The 21,444-nt window shown below is 40.4% G+C and overlaps 1 protein-coding gene across 1 annotated transcript in view; it reads left to right on the top strand.

Annotated features, from left to right (window-relative positions):
- Positions 1–1,200: 1,200 nt before the first annotated feature.
- LOC106607456 (corticotropin-releasing factor receptor 1) overlaps positions 1,201–21,444 on the top strand; it is a 181,032-nt gene continuing 160,788 nt past the window's right edge. The window contains exon 1 of the mRNA XM_014204418.2: positions 1,201–2,197. Within this exon, the coding sequence (XP_014059893.1) occupies positions 2,174–2,197 (24 nt within the window). The 5' untranslated portion in view covers positions 1,201–2,173. The remainder of the gene's footprint in view (positions 2,198–21,444) is intronic.

Genomic DNA, 21,444 nt, shown 5'->3' with positions numbered 1-21,444 from the left:
AAAAGTTTACAAATCTTTAATCAATGACAATATGATTACATTTGACATAATCACTTATTACTGACTTTTCAATATGACCCAACCTTAGATTTCAAATCAAAAACCTCTGGATTTGGGTTATGCTGATCTTTCTGCTGCACCACAAAGTCTGTAGCATTCTCAGAAGTCCCCTACACATTCATTACCTATAATACTTCTCTGCACTATTTTAGTTATCAGTTAATCTGACTATTCTCTCATTGTTTATTTCATTTACTTATCTCAGCAAGTTGATCGTTTCTGTATAGTGTTGGTGGGGCATATAATTCTGTTTAACTGTACTCCTGAATCACTATGATAAATATAATAGTTTTTCTTGAACGTATTATACAAAGCTGAGATTTACTATGAAATCCAAATTGTGGGAATACTGGTGAAATCAGTCACTGACACAGACATGGTGGCGTAGCAGGAAGATCGGAATGCCATGAAGCAAGAACTTATTCAAATCCCAGGTGAGTAAATGCTGAATAATAATGACTGTTTAAATAAACATACATGTGTCTAATATGTAGATGGTAAAAACTGCAGCTATTTTGTGACGTTCTGTGGACATCCTAACGACTTTTTGTGTGCAGGGTATCATGGGAAAATGTTAATCCACTTGTGTAAAATTGTGATCACTGAAACTTTATATGAAATATCATCACATGTAAAGTGTTCCAAAACCACATGGTTTCACATGTGCAAAACGTGGAAATTTCACATGTGAAATCATGTGTTTTTTCGAAAGAGAACTATACACATGTTGGGGCATCAGGAGAGATAATGCAGTGCAATGGAGAAAAGGAAGAAGGGGTAAGGGGATTTTTTGAGTGGCCAGCCTAAATGACATTATAATTATTTATCTTTAGGTTCCCATACAGTATATGACATGGGTCTACAGCTTTCAATGGGGCTTCAGTGGACCTATCTGGCAAATTATTGCTTTCATTGAACCATATCACAGCTTCACAGACATACATTTTCCTGCTCCCTGGAGTTGGTGTGTACCCTTTGCCATAAATCGAGAAGCATGTCTAACATGTTGTTTTGATAAAATTGAAAGTGGAATGCAAGGTAATTTGCTCTCAGGAGGAAAAACAAAGTGAAGAGAGGAGAGCCGTAAAGTGTGCAGTGACGTAGGATAGTCTATGCGATCGCATGCTGGAGTTTGTTCTATTTGCCTATGGAGGCTGAGAGAGACACCCCGCAAACAAAATATTTCAAATTCTGAAAGCAGTCGGTCGGACTGAGTGAAGTGGAATCGGAGCTGAAACACCCCAAGAGCGATAAAGACTGTGGACCCGCACTGCGTTAAGAGGATACCGGTGTAGTTTTGTCAAACACATCATATTACGCGATTTCTGAAGCTGAGCCTGCGAAGCCCTCTTCCCTTTTCACTTTTTGGAGCGCAGCGGGCAGCTTTTAATTCATGCTATCGTTTTCATCGGAGACAGGCGTGTGGTGTATGTTGCCTAGCAATTATTAGTTAAATTGTATTTTGGAGAACTCATCATTAAGAAAATAAATATTGGAGCACCGGACCAGTCTCACATCGGAAAAGCAATACTTGAGAGGACTGTTATGAAGAGGGGTTGAGAAAGGACGATGCAAAGGCTGTCAGCGTTTTGAAGTTCGCGAGACCCGACCTCAATCTCTGACCGACTTTCAATAGTCCACTGAATTAATTATTGGATACATGGAGATCAAGAGTTATTTACATGTAGGCTATTATTAAAACCACGCAAAACGCAGTACCCTGGAAAGTCCATTCACTGGAATATATAGCGTTGCAATACAGAAAGAAATAGACTACGGAACTACATAGTACAACAAATATTTCCGAAGAGACGTTTGAATTTCCTCTGAAATGGACTGACACCGATCAAACCAAACATATCTCGACAAGATAATGACCAGCAATTTAGAGGCTTATTGGGACTTCAGAGTTGAGAAAATGCATAACGATAAGTAACTGACTGACAGTTGGTGTTTCATGTGTGCAAGATTCATTCCAAAAGTAGTGTGATATCCTCTCTTGTGATGATTGAGTATCCCTACTCTGATACCGGAGGCATCTCGTGGTAACACAGTAGCTGCGGCAAGGAAGGAGTGGAGTTTGGAGATATCAGCAAATAAACGCACAGAAAAAATGTGGCTGCGAATTCTTCCGCAGGTATGTCAGGTGCATGCGAGATGATTTTAAAATGATTGTTGTCGTTTTAGTTAACTGCTATGTTGTAAAAGTTGGTTTTGTTGACTCAGCCGAGATTGTGTTTTAGACTCTCACTGCTTGGGACTTTGATTTGAATATATATATATAATAATCAGATTGAATATGTCACATGCGCCGAATACAACTAGTACAGACTTTACCGTGAAATGCTTGCTTAAGATCCCTTCCCAGCGATGCAGAGTTTAAAAATAATAATACAAATAAAATAGTAACATGAGGAATAAAATACTGAAGAATGGAGCTATATACAGAGAATAGACTACCAGTAGGCCTCCCAGATCAGTTTGCAGAGTTACGAGGTATTTGAGGTAGATATGTACATGAGAAGGGTAAAGTGACTAGGCATCAGGTTATATAATAATAATAATAATAATAATAATAAGAGTGAAATAACGAACAGAGTAGCAGCAGCAAATGATGAATGTAAAAGTGTGTGTGTGTGTGTGCAGTATGTGTGTGCATGTTTTTCGTTTACTACTCCTGTAAAGAACAATATCTAGTGAACAATATCATTTTTCAAATGCAGGTTATTTTGGCACTGGAGTACTCGAGCACTACTAACTATTATGATTAAAAGGGATATTGCTAAATATTGTTATATACATTATTTTGTTGATTCATTCACTTGGCTTGTATTCAAGAATACCAATTCCAGGGTTCTTAAAATAGCCTAATGACAGAGAGAACTTGTCGTCACCTAAATCAAAGTTTAGCTATATTCTACAACAGCATTCGGATCTTAATTTAAATGTATAGGCTAATAACAACATAATCCCTTTAAAAGCCCGACCCAGATACTTGGACATGAATGCATTGTTACATTTCAGCCAATCTTTCGGTGTTTTTGTGGCTCGCCTGATTTAGCCTAATTTAGGAGAAGATTATGCGTTGTCATTACACGTTTGAATGAGGGTCAAATCTAAATCGGTTGAATGAAATATGACTGTTTTCTTATACAATCATCACATCCGCATAGCCAACATTACCTGCGCAGATTGAAAGCAACGAAGGCAACAAAACACCTATTCAGCCCTTGCACAGGCCTACTTGTACGGGATTCTTCATTCTTGAATTCCAGGGTTGTGTATCTGGTGTATGCATATGATCATACCTTCTTTGTGCAGTATATTGAAAACAGTATCAACGTAGACATCACCATGCATTGAGAATCAAACTCATGCAGGTGCAGTAGGGGATTCATTTCTACACAGGCACTGCCTGTGAATCACACTAATCCTATTGCTTGAGGTAAGTCTGGCATTTGTCCAATGGAGAGAGAGGAGGGAACGCTGCCCAGGGCTAGGAGGTGAAGTGATTGACAGTTTTAAATGCACTGAGATTGGCATTCTAATTTAAGCAGAAAAGACAACCTGGACAATGAGGAAGTGGAAATGCAAATAAAACCAACTATGCATATCTGATTGCAGATCAATCATCTACAGTAGCGAGACAACATGCACATTCTCAGATCACTTTTTGTTTTTACTGGGCAACCATCCCATGTCTTTGATTTTCATATGATCATTTCATATGTTAATTTGATTATGTTAAATTGAATCACCAACATAACATAATTTTTATATTCTAAATTTGCCAAACGGTCTGTCTGTGTAGACATTATTTTCCTCTCCACCAAACAATACATTGTACGTTTTTGAATGAATCACAAACATAATGTTATTTTTATACTCCCAATTTGCCTTGCAGACAGACTCTGTAGGCCTACAACTTTTTTCCAGTCTACCAAACTTTTAAGAACAGTCCTAAACAGGGCCTGTCACGTTCTGACCAGTAAAGGGGTTATTTGTTATTGTAGTTTGGTCAGGACGTGGCAGGGGGGTATTTGTTTTATGTGGTTCGGGTGTGTGGTTAGTGTTTTCCGGGGTTTTTGGGCTATGTTCTATGTTAGTATATTTCTATGTTCTAGTCTAGTCTTTGTAGTTCTATGTTTAGTTTATTGATTTGGCCTTCAATTGGAGGCAGCTGTTCCTCGTTGCCTCTGATTGAAGGTCCTATATAGAAGGGTGTGTTTTGTTTGGGTTTTGTGGGAAGTTGTAGTTGCGTAGCTTTGTGTTTCGCCTGCATCATGTTCGTTCGTACGTTTTGGTGTTCATTAAAAGTAAATATGAGCCCTCAACCCGCTGTGCCTTGGTCCAATACCTATGAAAGACGTGACAGGACCCTCTTTCAGAGGCAAACAGATCCTTGTCCCTTCATCAGGTGTGAATGTCAGTGAGACTCCAGTCTGTTCAGCCTCTCATATAAACTCTTCCTCAATAAGATATCAATGTCTACTTCTTCAATTAAATATCTCAATGTCCTCCTATTTACAGTCTGGGTCTGTCTGTCCCCGCTGATCTAATTAACTCAACACAGAGCCTTCAGATTGAAAGGACCAGACCACAGAGCGGACATTCCCATTAAATTCTACTTAATTCTAGTACAGTAATTCTATTTCAATGGGCACAGAAGCTACAGAGATTTAAATCCTCCCACCCAACCATATCACATAACTGATTACCAATGGCTGCTTGGCAGACAGATGGGAAAATGGCTTTTGAGGAATAACTGTGTGCTAGCACTATACAACAAGGTTCCCCAACAGGTGGCCCACGGGCCAAATTCGGCCCGCAGCTGATTTAATTTGGCCCCTCAATTTTTCGGAGAAAAAACATAATATATATATATATATATATATATATATATATATATACATTATCAGTCAAAAGTTTGGACACACCCACTCATTCAAGGGTTTTTCTTAATGTTTTACTATTTTCTACATTGTAGAATTCTATTGAAGACATCAAAACTATGAAATAACATATATGGAATCATGTAGTAACCAAAAAAGTGTTCAACAAATCAAAATATATTTTCTATTTGACATCCTTCAAATTAGCCACCATTTGCCTTGATGACAGCTTTGCACACTCTTGGTATTCTCTCAACCAGCTTCATGAGGTAGTCACCTGGAATGCATTTCAATTAACTGGTGTGCCTTGTTAAAAGTTAATTTGTGGAATTTCTTTCCTTCTTAATGCTTTTGAGACAATCAGTTGTGTTGTAATAAGGTAGGTGTGGTATACAGAAGATAGACCTATTTGTTAAAAGACCAAGTCCATATTATGGCAAGAACAGCTCAAATGAGCAAAGAGAAATGACAGGCCATCATTAATATTAAGACATGAAGGTCAGTCAATCCGAAAGATTTGTGCAGTCGCAAAAACCATAAAACTGGTTTGATGAAACTGGCTCTCATGATGACCGCCACAGGAAAGGAAGACCCAGTTACCTCGGCTGCAGAGGATAAGTTCATTGGAGTTAACTGCACCTCAGATTGCAGCTCAAGTAACAGACACATCTCAACATCAACTGTTCAGAGGAGACTGCGTGAATCAGGCCTTCATGGTCGAATTGCTGCAAAGAAACCCCTACTAAAGGTCCCCAATAATAGCAAGAGACTTACTTGGGCCAAGAAACATGAGCAATGGACATTAGACCGGTGGAAATCTGTCCTATGGTCCAAATTTGAGATTTTTTGTTCCAACCACCGTGTCTTTGTGATACGCAGAGTAGGTGAACGGATGATCTCTGCACGTGTGGTTCCCACCGTGAAGCATGGAGGAGGAGGTGTGATGGTGCTTTGCTGGTAGCACTGTCTGTGATTTATTTCAAATTCAAGGCACACTTTGCCAGCATGGCTACCACAGCATTCTGCAGCGATACGCCATCCCGTCTGGTTTGCGCTTTGTGGGACAATTTTTTTTCTCTCCAACAGGACAATGACCCAAAACACACCTCCAGGCTGTGTAAGGGCTATTTGACCAAGAAGGAGAGTGATGGAGTGCTGCATCAGATGACCTGGCCTCCACAATCACCCCGGCCTAAACCCAATTGAGATGTTTTGGGATGAGTTGGACCGCAGATTGAAGGAAAAGCATGCAACAATGCTCAGCATATGTAGCAACCCCTTGAAGACTGTTGGAAAGCATTCCATGGGAAGCTGGTTGAGAGAATGCCAAGAGTGTGCAAAGCTGTCATCAAGGCAAAGGGTGGCTACTTTGAAGAATCTAAAATATATTTTGATTTGTTTAACACTTTTTTGGTTACTACATGATTCCATATGTGTTATTTCATAGTTGTGATATCTTCCCTATCATTCTACGACGTAGAAGATAGTAAAAATAAAGAACAACCCTTGAATGAGTAGGTGTGTTCAAACTTTTGACTGGTACTGTATATCCATTGATATCCATTAAAACTACTTTCAGTGTGCACTAATCCTGTGTCCCTGTCACTAGAGTAGGGAGTTCAACTAGCTTTGGCTGCCTTCTATTTGAAAGAATGGTAACTACACTGGGCAGCTAGTTGGCAGAGTCAAAGTAGACTTGAATAATATATGACATTTAGCAGACACCTTTATCCAAAGCGAACTGTGTACATGGTAGTGGAAACAGATCATAGAAACAGGATTACAATTTTGATATCATGAATGGTCAGTCCTTGCAGCTATATCTCTGTCTATGAATTTGAGAGTGGTTACATTTCTCCAGCCCCATCCCTCAGCTTTTTACCGAAAGAGGAGCAGGGAGACCCTTTGTTATTGTTTCTACTGCTGATTGCTGCTTTAAGAAGTTAAGATGCAGATTAAATACACACCACAATATGTTACAGATTCTATAAAAATGTCCTATCACAGCATCTTAATACACAGCATGCAGAACAGCAAACAATCAAATATATTTTAGAAAAATATATTTTTACATCAAAATAAGAACCACAGTGGTTATAGAGGGTGCAACAGTTCAACACCTCAGGAGCAAATGTCAGTTGGCTTTTCATAGCTGAGCATTCATATGTTGAGAGAGTCGAAACAGCAGAACCGGGACAAAGTGGCACATCCATTGAAACGGGTAAAAAAAATCTGAGGAAAAACAATTCCACTCCGATTCCATTTATGGATAGGTACATCTTTGAATTCGCTGTTGAATGGCCTGCTCCTTCTCCATTTTCGGAACACCATCCCACTCCCCCAATGGGATCGATAGTATATCTTGGCTCGCACTGTGATGAGTGATGATTGTGATTCTGAGCTCTCAGGTTCATGGGTGAAAGTCATAAGGTTTTCAAAGTAACAAAAAAATTAAACATCAATTACAATTCCCTAAAATGCTTTTTTATGTTCATTGGAGAGTCAGCTATGCCCTTATATTAGTTATATTAAAAAAATAAAGCCAATAAATCATTTGTATTGTGATTCATATGAATGTACCCTAGTAAAATGTAATTCATACAACTAAGTGTTATAATCACAAGGTTATATATCCATGCTGGCAGAAATATAACTACCCAGAAAAAATGACATTATTTTATTTTGACCACCACATTTGATGTGTCACAGGTTTTTTACAAAAACTTCCTGCAAAGATCTATGAAAATATATTTCACTTCATCCTTTGAGATTTGTTTTTGTCTCTCTGAGTCAACAAAACAAAGTTATTATATTTTAATATAAAATACTGGTGTTATACTGTATGACAATATCTTGTTACCCTGAATGACACATATCACTACGGCCCACAAATATTGATTAAATTTGATTCCTTCAGCAATAACAATAATGATCCTATTATTAGTAGCAGCAATAGCATTTTTCTTTTAGCTATTTTTTAAGTTATAAAACTGTGTAAAAAACAGGACAAGATCTTTAAAATGTGCAAGCTAGCTGTACTTATAGTTGAAGTTGGAAGTTTACATACACTTATGTTGGAGTCATTAAAACTAGTTTTTTAACCACTCCACAAATTTCTTGTTAACAAACTATAGTTTTGGCAAGTCGGTTAGGACATCTACTTTGTGCATAACACAGGTATTTTTTCAAACAATTGTTCACAGACAGATTATTTCACTTATAATTCACTGTATCACAATTCCAGTGGGTCAGAAGTTTACTGTGCCTTTAAACAGCTTGGAAAATTCCAGAAAATGATGTCATGGCTTTAGAAGCTTCTGATAGGCTATTTGACATAATCTGAGTCAATTGGAGGTGTACCTGTGGATGTATTTCAAGGCCTACCTTCAAACTCAGTGCCTCTTTTCTTGACATCATGAGAAAATCAAAAGAAATCAGCCAAGACCTCAGAAAAAAATTGTAGACCTCCACAAGTCTGGTTCATCCTTGGGAGAAGGAAGGAGACGCGTTTTGTCTCCTAGAGATGAACATACTTTGGTGCGAAAAGTGCAAATCAATCCCAGAACAACAGCAAAGGACCTTGTGAAGATGCTGGAGGAAACAGGTACAAAAGTATCTATATCCACAGTAAAACAAGTCCTATATCAACATAACCTGAAAGGACACTCAGCAAGGAAGAAGCCAGTGTTCCAAAACCTCCATTTAAAAAAAAAGCCAGACTACGGTTTGCAACTGCACATGGGGACAAAGATCGTACTTTTTGGAGAAATGTCCTTTGGTCTGATGAAATAAAAATAGAACTGTTTGGCCATACTGACCATCGTTATGTTTGGAGGAAAAAGGGGGAGGTTTGCAAGCCGAAGAACACCATCTCAACCGAGAAGCACGGGGGAGGCAGCATCATGTTGTGGGGTTGCTTTGCTGCAGGAGGGACTGGTGCACTGCACAAAATAGATGGCATCATGAGGACGGAAATTACGTGGATATATTGAAGCAACATCTCAAGACATCAGTCAGGAAGTTAAAGCTTGGTCGCAAATGGGTCTTCTAAATGGACAATGACCCCAAGCATACTTCCAAAGTTGCGGCAAAATGGCTTAAGGACAACAAAGTCAAGGTATTGGAGTGGGCATCACAAAGCCCTGACTTCAATCCCATAGAGCAGTGGTGGGCAGAACTGAAAAAGCGTGTGTGAGCAAGGAGGCCTACAAACCTGACTCAGTTACACCAGCTCTGTCAGGAGGAATAGTGATGAAAGAAATAAAAGATTTAGTAAATCATTCTCTCTACTATTATTCTGACATTTCACATTCTTAAAATAAAGTGGTGATCCTAACTGACCTGAGACAGGGAATTTTTACTTGGATTAAATGTCAGGAATTGTGAAAAACTGAGTTTAAATGTATTTGACTAAGGTGTATGTAAACTTCCGTCTTCAACTGTAGATCGCTTCTATACGAGAGAGAGAGAGAAATTACCCATACGCCACACAAATAAAGAAGATGGGTTTTACTATGCAACATAGTTTAACTGACACTTGAGGTACAATTTCATTCACTTAGGATTAAATGAGAATTGAACATTTCAAACAAAGCATTAATTAAAAAACATTCCATAAACATTGTGCAAAAAAACTAGTTTTGCTTAAAATCATCATGAAACAGTTGTAACGGGGTCCGTACTGGCGGCAGAGAAGTCAGGCGCAGGAGAGCAAAAACTGATTTACAACGGTGTCGTTTAATAAACATAAAAACCACCGTAAACAGAACAATCAATGAATGGGTCAAACAAACCCGGTATCCACCAGCATAATGTACACAAGCACTACAAGAAACAATTCCGGACAAGGACATGGGGGGAACTGAGGGTTAAATACACAACATGTAATTGATGGAATTGAAACCAGGTGTGAGGGAAGACAAGACAAAACCAATGGAAAATGAAAGGTGGATCGGCGATGGCTAGAAGGACGTCGACCGCCGAATGCCGCCCGAACTAGGAGGGGGACCGACTTCGGCGGAAGTCGTGACAACAGCTGATATCTTTCTCAAAGTAATGACATTACATCACATCACAGGCATTTGAAAGAAATTGCATAAAAAATTATTCCACCAACAAAAAAACAAAACATATCCGTATTCTGAACATCAGAATATTAACGAAGTCCATTGTCTGAACATCAAATGGAACTCATCAAAGTTCTCAAACTGAACTCATCATTCAATAACATCTTTAAAACATGGATTCATTTTTAGAATGCTTGTGTATGTCGTTTTATTGTGTAAGCCTATGTAGTATTATTTAGCCTAACTGGTGTGTAACTTGGAATTTGGACTAATAAAGCTCTGTAAACTTTTCCCAGTCAGAGTTGCAGAGTTTTGAATTCCCTCATTTTGAAGTAAACGGCTCAGAAATACCTTAAAATGCCATAAAATAGTTTAAAATGATGATATTCAGTATTCATACAACAAGTAAATATGAATTGGATTATTAAATGTTGTAAACTAGTGAAAACATGGGATAACAAAGCTACTGTCATTCAGCATAATGGGTGACATTGTGGTATAACATGAAACTTTTGTTGTGCAGAAGGACAAAAGCGTGATACTGAAGGACGGATTTCATGCATAAACATATTTAACAGGCAGTTCCTTGGTCACAATATAAAGTAATGACCTTGACCTACAAAGATTATCCTTACTTTTCATATTTAATATAGCATTTTATAAAATAATAACATTAAAAGTATGTTTTCTGTGTTGTACTGAAGGACATGCATTTTTTTTTTACAAAGGTTACTGGAGGGTGAAAAGGTGAAATCATCAAATATTTCAGAGAGATTTACTCACCCCATCACATTGATAGAGGGTCTTCAATGGGTCTTCAATGGGTCTTCTTTGTGGGTCTTCTGTGATTACCATCATGTGATTACCATCATGTGATATGCTTTAAAATGGCTTTTTACCTTTGTTAAACTGAATGACATTGATGAAGCGCAAAAATCTGGACAAAGGTTATTCAAGTTTTAAAATATTTTTTAGATACAGTATGTCACCCATTAATCTATATATTGTTGCAAACACTTAACACAATTATGCCATGGGTGTTCATTTATCTTTTTATGTTAAATGAATGGCCTTCGGACATCAAATTTACACGTCTCGTCTTTGACCCCCGACAGCGATTTATGGTCTTCACTGATCTTACTCTCTGTCAGCTCCATCTGTGGCGTATAGGGGCAGGACTCGGTTGTATACTGATGGTCGTGAGCTCAATCTAGATGAGCCCCAAGCTCTTTAGCGATGGTCCCGGTGGACTTCTTCTCCTTGGCAGCACAGGAACACTCTGGCACCCAGGGGTCAGTTTGGCAAGCAGTACTAACCGTTCTTTCCTGTTGGTAGAAAACAATTAAGGCATCTATTAGGCTATAGTTATATTCAAGAATCACAGCATATACTTGAAATAAACAATAGCCTTATAAATAATATGGATGTGCATGTACCACCTGCCTCCTGCACTGTCTCCTCAAGGATGAAAACGTTTTCAGGGATGAAGATGTCATGCTGAAAACAAGCAAAGACAACAGAACCCAAATATATCAGTTGGCATTAGCAAGCTACCTGTCTTGTATGCTTTGTCAACACACACACACCCAGCAAATACAGGGACATTTATTTTTCAGCAAACATTAGCTATGTCAACTTCAGTCTAGCTAAATGAGGTGGAGCTAACAAAACATTACAAAAACAGATCTGTCAGCAAAATGTATTACAGTACTTGACTATCCGAGGTGGAAGCTAGCTACAGTAACTAACGTTACCTAATAACAGGGGTACATGGATAAACTGTGTTGCAATTTTAGTTGCAGTTGAGTTGCTTACTAACGTTATTTGGTGGGGGGTGTTACACAAAACACTTCAGACGCAATTAGCTAGTTACCTTCAACTAGAGTTGCAACAAAGTTGTCCAGTGTCTAATGCTAGCCCTGTCAACAACAGTCATGACCGGTTAATGTTACCTCAGGCTCCATTGCACTGACTCGCGTCACCTCCTCCGTTCAGTCGCTTTTGCTTGACTCCAAAGTCAGCGATGTTGATGATGGTCGGTCGGTAACCCCTACACCATAACATCGAAAGTGCCCTTCATTGCGAAGTCTGCCTCCGCGAAATGCTGTCTGCATATCCTGCTAGCTCGAGCTGGTACGTCCTTCCTCTTCAGGACATGGAGATTTTCTTTGAGCCAATTCATACAGCCTGGCACTATACAGTTCATGTTTGAATTACTACTTGCTGTTGCCATCTTCATTGTCTGCCCCTAACCTCACTCTCTTCAATTCACTCCCCGCACGAAAACTCAATACCACAGACAATTTGCAGATTCCTGCCAGTAACGCACTGGCGTCAGTCGTTACTATGGCAATTTAAAATGGCGCTGACCTTAGCTCAAATAAACCTTGTCGGCGATCAAAATACTAAATATAGAGATGTTTTTATGGCTGCCAGGTGGATCTATCAGTGCAGTTAGTAGTCTATTACAGTAGATATGGGAATGCAGTGTTTGCACTCTGCAGGAGTGGAGTACAGGTTATTTATGTTAAGGTCAGGATGGAGGGGTTGAAGGTCAGAGGGGGGCGCTCTTCTATCTGCTCAGGGTCATGTTCAGTAGAGCACAGAGTTGCAAACCGTTTTCCAACGGAAAACAAAAATCAGTGTTCTTATTGGACATGTTCAGGTACAGTGGTACTTCTAAGTTTCACTCCATTTTGAAAACTGTTCCCCCTAATGAACAGGACCCTGGTCATGCACAGCCCTGAACCTATCGCAATGCATGATAGCTCAATGTCAGGATTAGAGTGCTGCTGCAGATTTTATTAGATGTTTCCTCGTCTAGCCCATGAGAAATCTATGCCACTTCTGTGCAATTGGTCCCAAGGTATAGCAAGCAACTGGAGGAGAAATTCTAACCACTTGTTTTGATTGAGTCACAGGATATCAGGCTTCTTTAGACCACCACATCTAAAATCCTTATAAAAATAGATATAAATTAGGATTTGGATTGCAATTCAGAGTTCCTCAAACCAATACAATACAATACAATACAATACAAAAGGAATTGGAAAATGGTTTGAAACAAAAAGATAAGTTACGACACATCACATAGACTGATGGCTTAAGATGTACCGGTAGTTGCAGTCTTTGGTTAACTACATATTGATTGCCTCCTTTGTAAATTAATTCTATAAAAAGACATTAAGTACCAAAGGTAATCAAATGCGGATGATAACAATAATAGTCGCTTGGAAAAGCCTTTGCTTCTCCTCTCCCTAAGCCCCTTACAACATGAGCCCTGTAAAATTCTCAGAAAATGGGTCTGATCAATTTCAAGTGAAACCTCATTACCTTGGCCTTAAAAGCAGTGGCAGTGTTGACAGAGAGCTGGGTATTTAAAGGGGCAATCTGAGATTCAAACAAAGTGGCCACCACTTTTTAAAATGTAAAAATGTATTCACTATTCCCAGATTGCCCCTTTTAATAGAATGAAGGAAATAATTCCTGGCAAGCCAAACTGCGATCCATCTGCTGGCTTGCATGGCTGTTCTTTATTTTTCTACATCACACTATGCTCACAGACACATGTATAGAAGTACTTAAAGACACTGTAGGAGCACTCACTGGTTGCATCCCAAATGGCACCCTATTCCGAAAGGGTCCATAGGGCTGTGAAAAGTAGTGCACTATGTAGGGAATTGGGTGCCATTTGGGATGCATATTCTCTCTCTCGTTTCCATAGGAGTGTTGTATGAAACGGATATGTCAGTCAAAAGGCCAATCAGTGCTGTGAAAAGAGTTGGTGGGGAGACGGTGGTGTAATAACCGGGTTACATAGAGATGATGGCTATTCTGTACAAAGGTCTTAACTGTTGTTTGTAGGTATAGATTAATAGATTAGATATGGGCCACACTGTATATTCGACCTTAGATAAAGCAGCACTGCAGCATTGGAAAATAACTGTTACATGCTGACCAGACCGGACACATCGCTTGCACGAGCGTTGCAAAATAAATGTAGAAATCCATGTTATTCAATTATTGCACCCACACTGCTCGCGTGCGCCAACGAGCGTCTGCGTTGCCAATGGCTAAAATAGAACTCCTTTCTATTTCTGACGCAGATCGCTCTGCAAGTCCTGCCTCTCCCATCTCCTCATTGGTTTATAGAAGCAGGTACCCACGTGCCATCTCCTCATTGGTTATACCCACGTGGGTGATTGAAAGACGAACTGTTTTGCCGGTCATCGTGGTAATACTATGAAAGTGTAAATGCCAATCACCATATAAGTTCAAAGATGAAAAAGCCTGGAAGGAGGAGAGATGACTAGAAACGATTCGATTGACCGTTTTGTGTGTGGATTAATTGTCGGAGTAGAGGACCTTGTGCATTTCAGGTAAAATAACAACTCAATGTTTATATCCCAAGACAAATTAGCTAGCAACAGCAAGCTAGCTAAATAGGACAAATTATCTAGCAAGTGCAAGCTAACTAGCTAAATTGCCATACATGTTTAATGCTTTTCGACTTGTCCCCAAATTAATGTAATTGGTTCAGAGTTTGTTTTGATATTTTAACCTGCGTGTCGTGATCGCGTTTGGTGTCGGAGGAAAAAATACATTTATGCACAATGGCGCACGTGCGCAGCCGGTTTGGGTTCCGTGTTAGAGATTGCATAGCACAGGGCTGAAGGGTATGATTCACAGACAGTGATATTGTAAGAATTGACGCTGGAGTAGAGAAGCAGGTACGGGGCGTCAACATTTAATTGGGAACAGACATGGAACAAAACAGGAACAGCGTCAGCACCGGGTAACATAACGACATACACATATTAATCCTGAAGCGGGGAACAGAGCTTGGGAACAGATAGATATAGGGGAGGTAATGACACAGATGATAGAGTCCGGGTGAGTCCAATAATCGCTGATGCACGTGACGGGGGAAGGCAGGTGTGCGTAATGATGTTGGCAGGAGTGCGTAATGCTGGGGAGCCTGGCGCCTTTGAACACCAGGGAGGGAGAGCGGGAGCAGGCGTGAAAGTACCCCCCCTTCCCCCTCTAGGTGCGCCCCCCGGCATCCCACCTTGGCGAGCCTGGCGGTGCCGGCCGAGGCCTGTGTGCTGGACCTGAAGGTTGAGGCATAAAAGCCCGACGAATGGGCAGAGGCGTGGGAGGTTGACGACCCGGTTGAGCCGTGACAGCCTGCTGATCCCGCGGGAACATGGGAGCCTGCTGAGCCGGTTGAAGCGTAGTTGCCTGGCGAGCCGGCTGAAGCGTAAAACCCTGGCGATTCGGCTGAGGCCTGACGTGGGATGGGTGCCTGCCGAGCCAACTGGGACAAGAAAACCTCTCGAGCCATCTAGGGCGTGGAAGCACGACGAGCTGGCTTAGGCACCCCCGGTTCCATTGGCGGCTGCCCCCGGACCCGACGTCACCACCAACCGGAAAGCCAGCACTCCCCGATGCTTCGTTTGATGGTTGCTGCGTTCTGTAAGAACCGACGCTGGAGTAGAGAAGCAGGTACTGGATTCAGGTCTGGGGAACGGGCGAGCCAGTCCATAGCATCAATGCCTTCCTCTTGCAGGAACTGCTGACACACTCCAGCCACATGAGGTCTAGCATTGTCTTGCATTAGGAGGAACCCAGGGCCAACCGCACCAGCATATGGTCTCACAAGGGGTCTGAGGATCTCACCTCGGTACCTAATGGCAGTCAGGCTACCTCCGGCGAGCACATGCCCCCCAAAGAAATGCCACCCCACACCATGACTGACCCACCGCCAAACCGGTCATGCTGGAGGATGTTGCAGGCAGCAGAACGTTCTCCACGGCGTCTCCAGACTCTGTCACGTCTGTCACGTGCTCAGTGTGAACCTGCTTTCATCTGTGAAGAGCACAGGGCGCCAGTGGTGAATTTGCCAATCATGGTGTTCTCTGGCAAATGCCAAACGTCCTGCACGGTGTTGGGCTGTAAGCACAACCCCCACCTGTGGACGTCGGGCCCTCATACCACCCTCATGGAGTCTGTTTCTGACCATTTGAGCAGACACATGCACATTTGTGGCCTGCTAGAGGTCATTTTGCAGGGCTCTGGCAGTGCTCCTCCTGCTCCTCCTTGCACAAAGGCGGAGGTAGCGGTCCTGCTGCTGGGTTGTTGCCCTGCTACGGCCTCCTCCACGTCTCCTGATGTACTGGCCTGTCTCCTGGTAGGGCCTCCATGCTCTGGACACTATGCTGACAGACACAGCAAACCTTCTTGCCACAGCTCGCATTGATGTGCCATCCTGGATGAGCTGCACTACCTGAGCCACTTGTGTGGGTTGTAGACTCCGTCTCATGCTACCACTAGAGTGAAAGCACCACCAGCATTCAAAAGTGACCAAAACATCAGCCAGGAAGCATAGGAACTGAGAAGTGGTCTGTGGTCTCCACCTGCAGAACCACTCCTTTATTGGGGGTGTCTTGCTTATTACCTATAATTTCCACCTGTTGTCTATTCTATTTACACAACAGCATGTGACATTTATTGTCAATCAGTGTTGCTTCCTAAGTGGACAGTTTGATTTCACAGAAGTGTGATTGACTTGGAGTTACATTGTGTTGTTTAAGTGTTCCCTTTATTTTTTTGAGCAGTATATATTTGTATTGACGACAATTCTGTACAGCACTTTGAGATATCAGCTGATGTAAGAAGGGCTTTATAAATACATTTGATTTGATTTGAATTACAACAATACTGAATGAACACCTATTTTAACTTAATATAATACATCAATAAAATCTATTTAGTCTCAAATAAAAAATGAAATAATAACCAATTTGGTGTAAATAATGCAAAAACAAAGTGTTGGAGAAGAAAGTAAAAGTGCAATATGTGCCATGTAAAAAAGCTAAGTTTAAGTTCCTTGCTCAGAACATATGAAAGCTGGTGGTTCCTTTTAACATGAGTCTTCAATATTCCCAGGTAAGAAGTTTTAGTTTGTAGTTATTATAGGACTATTTCTCTCTATTCCATTTGCATTTCATATACCTTTGACTATTGGATGTTCTAATAGGTACTTTACTATTGCCAGCCTATTCTCGGGAGTTGATAGGCTTGAAGTCATAAACAGCGCTAAGCTTGAAGCAGAGCGAAGAGCTGCTGGCAAATGCAGAAAAGTGCTGTTTGAATGAAAGCTTAGGAGCCTGCTGCTGCCTACCACCGCTCAGTCAGGCTGGTCTTTCAAATCATAGTCTTAATTATAATATAATAACACACAGAAATACGAGCCTTAGGTCATTAATATGGTCAAATCCGGAAACTATCATTTCAGTGAAATACGGAACCGTAACGTATTTTATCTAAGGGGTGGCAGCCCTAAGTCTACATATTGCTGTTACATTGCACAACCTTCAATGTTATGCCATAATTATGTAAAATTCTGGCAAATTAATTACAGTCTTTGTTAGGAAGAAATGGTCTTCACACAGTTCGCAATGAGCCAGGTGGCCCAAACTGCTGCATATACCCTGACTCTGTATGCACAGAACGCAAGAGAAGTGACACAATTTTCCTAGTTAAAAGAAATTAATGTTAGCAGGCAATATTAACTAAATACGCAGGTTTAAAAATATATTCTTGTGTATTGATTTTAAGAAAGGCATTGATGTTTATGGTTAGGTACACATTGGTGCAACGACCGTGCTTTTTTCACGAATGCTCTTGTTAAATCACCCGTTTGGCGAAGTAGGCTGTGATGGAATGATAAATTAACAGGCACCGCATCGATTATATGCAACGCAGGACAAGCTAGTTAACTAGACACGGTTGATGATATTACTAGTTTAACTAGTGATTATGTTAAGATTGATTGTTTTTTATAAGATAAGTTTAATGCTAGCTAGCACCTTACCTTGGCTCCTTGCTGCACTCGCATAACAGGTAGTCAGCCTGCCACGCAGTCTCCACGTGACGGGGGAAGGCAGGTGTGCGTAATGATGGTGGTAGGAGTGCGTAATGCTGGGGAGCCTGTCGCCTTCGAGTGCCAGGGAGGGGGAGCGGGGCCAGGCGTGACAGATATGTAATGTAAAGATAATTCTAACCTGCATATAGCTTTGTAGTCAAAGCAGAAAGGGTTTGATACGGACATACAAGAGTATGAACAAACTTATCATTTATTGCGTTTACTCATTCTCCAACTCAAGACCTATGTAAGAATCATGAAGCAATTATGTTTTGAAAAAGGCATGGGGCGGTTTCCCAGTCCTGGATTAAGCCTACTTTCAAATGTAACAGAAATTCCATTGAAAATGTTTTGTAGTCCAAGGGAATACTTTATCTGGGTCTGGGTCTATATGGCTATAAACCTTAGAGTCTAAGGGATAACAGACTCCTAATGTCTGAATAGGAATCTATGGGCAAATTTCCCAGACCCAAAAATGTGCTTAACAAATCACATGATAAGTTGTGTGGACTCATTCAGTGTTTAGTAATAGTGGTTAAAAAGATTGTTGAATAACTACCCCATCTCTATACCCCACACATACAATTATCTGTAAGGTCCTTCAATCGAGTAGTGAGTTTAAAGCACAGATTCAACCACAAAGAAAGGCACCGATTGGCACCGTTTGGTAGATGTGTCAAATAAATGGTGAAGTTATTAGGCTTTGGGTGGTGTATCGATACACCCAATCACGACAAAGATACAAGCGTCCTTCCTAACTCAGTTGCCGGAGAAGAAGGAAACTGCTCAGGGATTTCACCAGGAGGCCAATGGTGATTTAAAAAAAGTTATTTAGTTTAATGTTTGTGATATGAAAAAACTGTAGTTACTCCACAATACTGATCTAAATGACAGACTGAAAAGAAGTAAGCCTGGAAAGAATAAAAATATTACAAAACATGCATCCTGTTTGCAACAAGGCACTTAAGTGATACAGCAGAAAAAAATGTACTTTTTGTCCTGAACACAAAGTGCAATGTTTGGAGCAAATCCATCACAACACAACGGCAAGGACTAGGGTGTTTTTGGGATGAAAATAAACGGGATAGAGCTATAAGCAAAGGCACAATCTTAAAGCAAAACCTGGTTCAGTCTGCTTTCCAACAGACATTGGGAGACGACTTCACCTTTCAGCAAGACAATAACCCAAAACACAAGGCCAAATCCACGCTAGAGTTGCTTACCAAGACGACATTGAATGTTCCTGAGTGGCCTAGTTACAATTTTGACATAAATCGTCTTGAAAATCAATGGTAAGACTTGAAAATGGCTAACAATGACCAATAATCAATTTGACAGAGCTTGAAGAATTTTTTAAAGAATAATGGGCAAATATTGTACAATCCAGGTGTGCAAAGCTATTAGAGTCTTACCCCAAAAGACAAAGTGCTGTAATCACCGCCAAAAGTGCTTCTACAAAGTATTGGCTCGGATGTGTACATCTATTTCTGTATTTCAAAAAAAAAATCCACTTTGTTATTATGGGGTATTCTGTTAGATAGGTGAGGAAAAAAATACAATTTAATACATTTCTGAATTCAGGCTGTAACAAAAAAAAGTGGAAGAAGTCAAGGGGTATGAATACTTTCTGAGGGACTTTTTTTATGCTTGTCAATATTTTTTGGTTGACTAACTATGAGAGGATTTCTTTCCCAACTACGCTTCCTTAGCAGATATAACTCAGGGGAGGACAAAGGTAGCGCATCTCCATACCTGCGCCGGGGTTTCACCCGAGCCAATTACCCACTCAAATCTATATATTAAATAAATTAAAGTGCACAGTCTACGGTGGTTTGAGAGCAGCAGGTACTGGGGGTGGTGCCATAAAAAAGCTCCCCTTGGGGAGCCAACTATGGTTTGGTTGACTTTTCCGATAATTTAAATAACTTAAGTTACTGTATGATTGTTTTGTTTTTGCAGAGTACATACTCAGTTTCCCGCTAACACAAACTCGTCAAAGCAATTGTTTGCGGTTCCCAAAAGGGTTATCTTGTTTATTTTTCCTTTTGTTTGATCAGAGGACTCGAGTATAGTTGGGTTTATTTGTGGATATTTTGTATTCTTATTAGCAGTGCAATTACATAGCCTCAAAGCAGCTCACAGACAAGCTAATTAGGAAAGGAAGTGGGAGATATCTATGTAGGGCGAAGAGACACTATAGCCGTGTCTCAGTAGTCTGTAAATAACAAGCCTTTTCACTCAATTGTTATTGATGTGAACTATATTGAAACAAAAATACAAACCCAACATGCAACAATTTCCAAGAATTTAAATAAATAAATTAGGCCCTAATCTATGATTTCACATGACTGGGCAGGGGTGCATCCATGGGTGGGCCTGGGAGGGCATAGGCCCACCCACTGTGGAGCAGGCCCAGCAAATCAGAATGAGTTTTTTCCCACAAAAGGGATTTATTACAGACATAATTACTCCTTCGCACCCCCACATACCCCTCAGACGATCCCACAGGTGAAGAAGCCGGATGTGGAGGTCCTGGGCTGGCGTGGTTACACATGGTCTGCAGTTGTGAGGCCAGATGGACGTACTGCCAAATTCTCTAAAAAGATGTTGAAGACAGTTTACGGTAGAGAAATTAACATAAAATTATCTGACAACAGCTCTGGTGGACATTCCTGCAGTCAGCATGCCAATTGCACGCACCCTCAAAACTTGAGACATCTGTGACATTGTGTTGTGAGACAAAACTGCACATTTTAAAGTGGCCTTTTATTGTCCCCTGCACAAGGTAATGTGTAATGATCATGCTGTTTAATCAGCTTCTTGATATGCCACACCTGTCAGGTGGATAGATTATCTTGGCAAAGGAGAAATGCTCACTAACAGCGATATTAACGAATTTGTGCACAACATTTCTGAGAAATAAGCTTTTTGTCTGTATGGAAAACTTCAGGGATTTTTTTTTCAGCTCATGAAACACTTTATATGTTGAGTTTATAATTTTGTTTAGTGCAATTGTGAACAACTATAGGGAGTAGCTAACAATAGGTACTTTTACAAGTTCAATATGTTATTTTTGTTGTTCTTTTAACCTCTTGAGCATCTGATCCCGTTAGCGGGATCAAAATCCAGCGAAAAATCATATCGCCAATTAGCATTAAAAAATTATCATAATTTTTTACAAAAATTAAAAATATTTTTTTTTTTTTTTTATAGATACACCTCTCCTGAATCGACCCACGTCGTCCGATTTCAAAAAGGTTTTACAGGAAAAGCAAATCATTAGATTATATTAGATGAGTCCATCGTAAAAAGCAGCTTCATAGCCATTTTCCGACCAACCACTTCCATCACATATTATCAATAAACAGCTAAATGTAGCACTAACCTTTTACAAACTTCATCAGATGGCACCCCTAGGACATCATGTTATACAATGCATGCATTCTTTTGTTCAATAAAGGTCATATTTATATATAAAAACAGCATTTTACATCTCTGT

Source organism: Salmo salar, chromosome ssa06 (genome assembly GCF_905237065.1).
Source record: "Salmo salar chromosome ssa06, Ssal_v3.1, whole genome shotgun sequence".
NCBI classification, from domain to species: Eukaryota; Metazoa; Chordata; class Actinopteri; order Salmoniformes; family Salmonidae; genus Salmo; species Salmo salar.
Note: the sequence above shows the minus strand (reverse complement) of the source record. Positions and strands in the feature narration are given on the sequence as shown.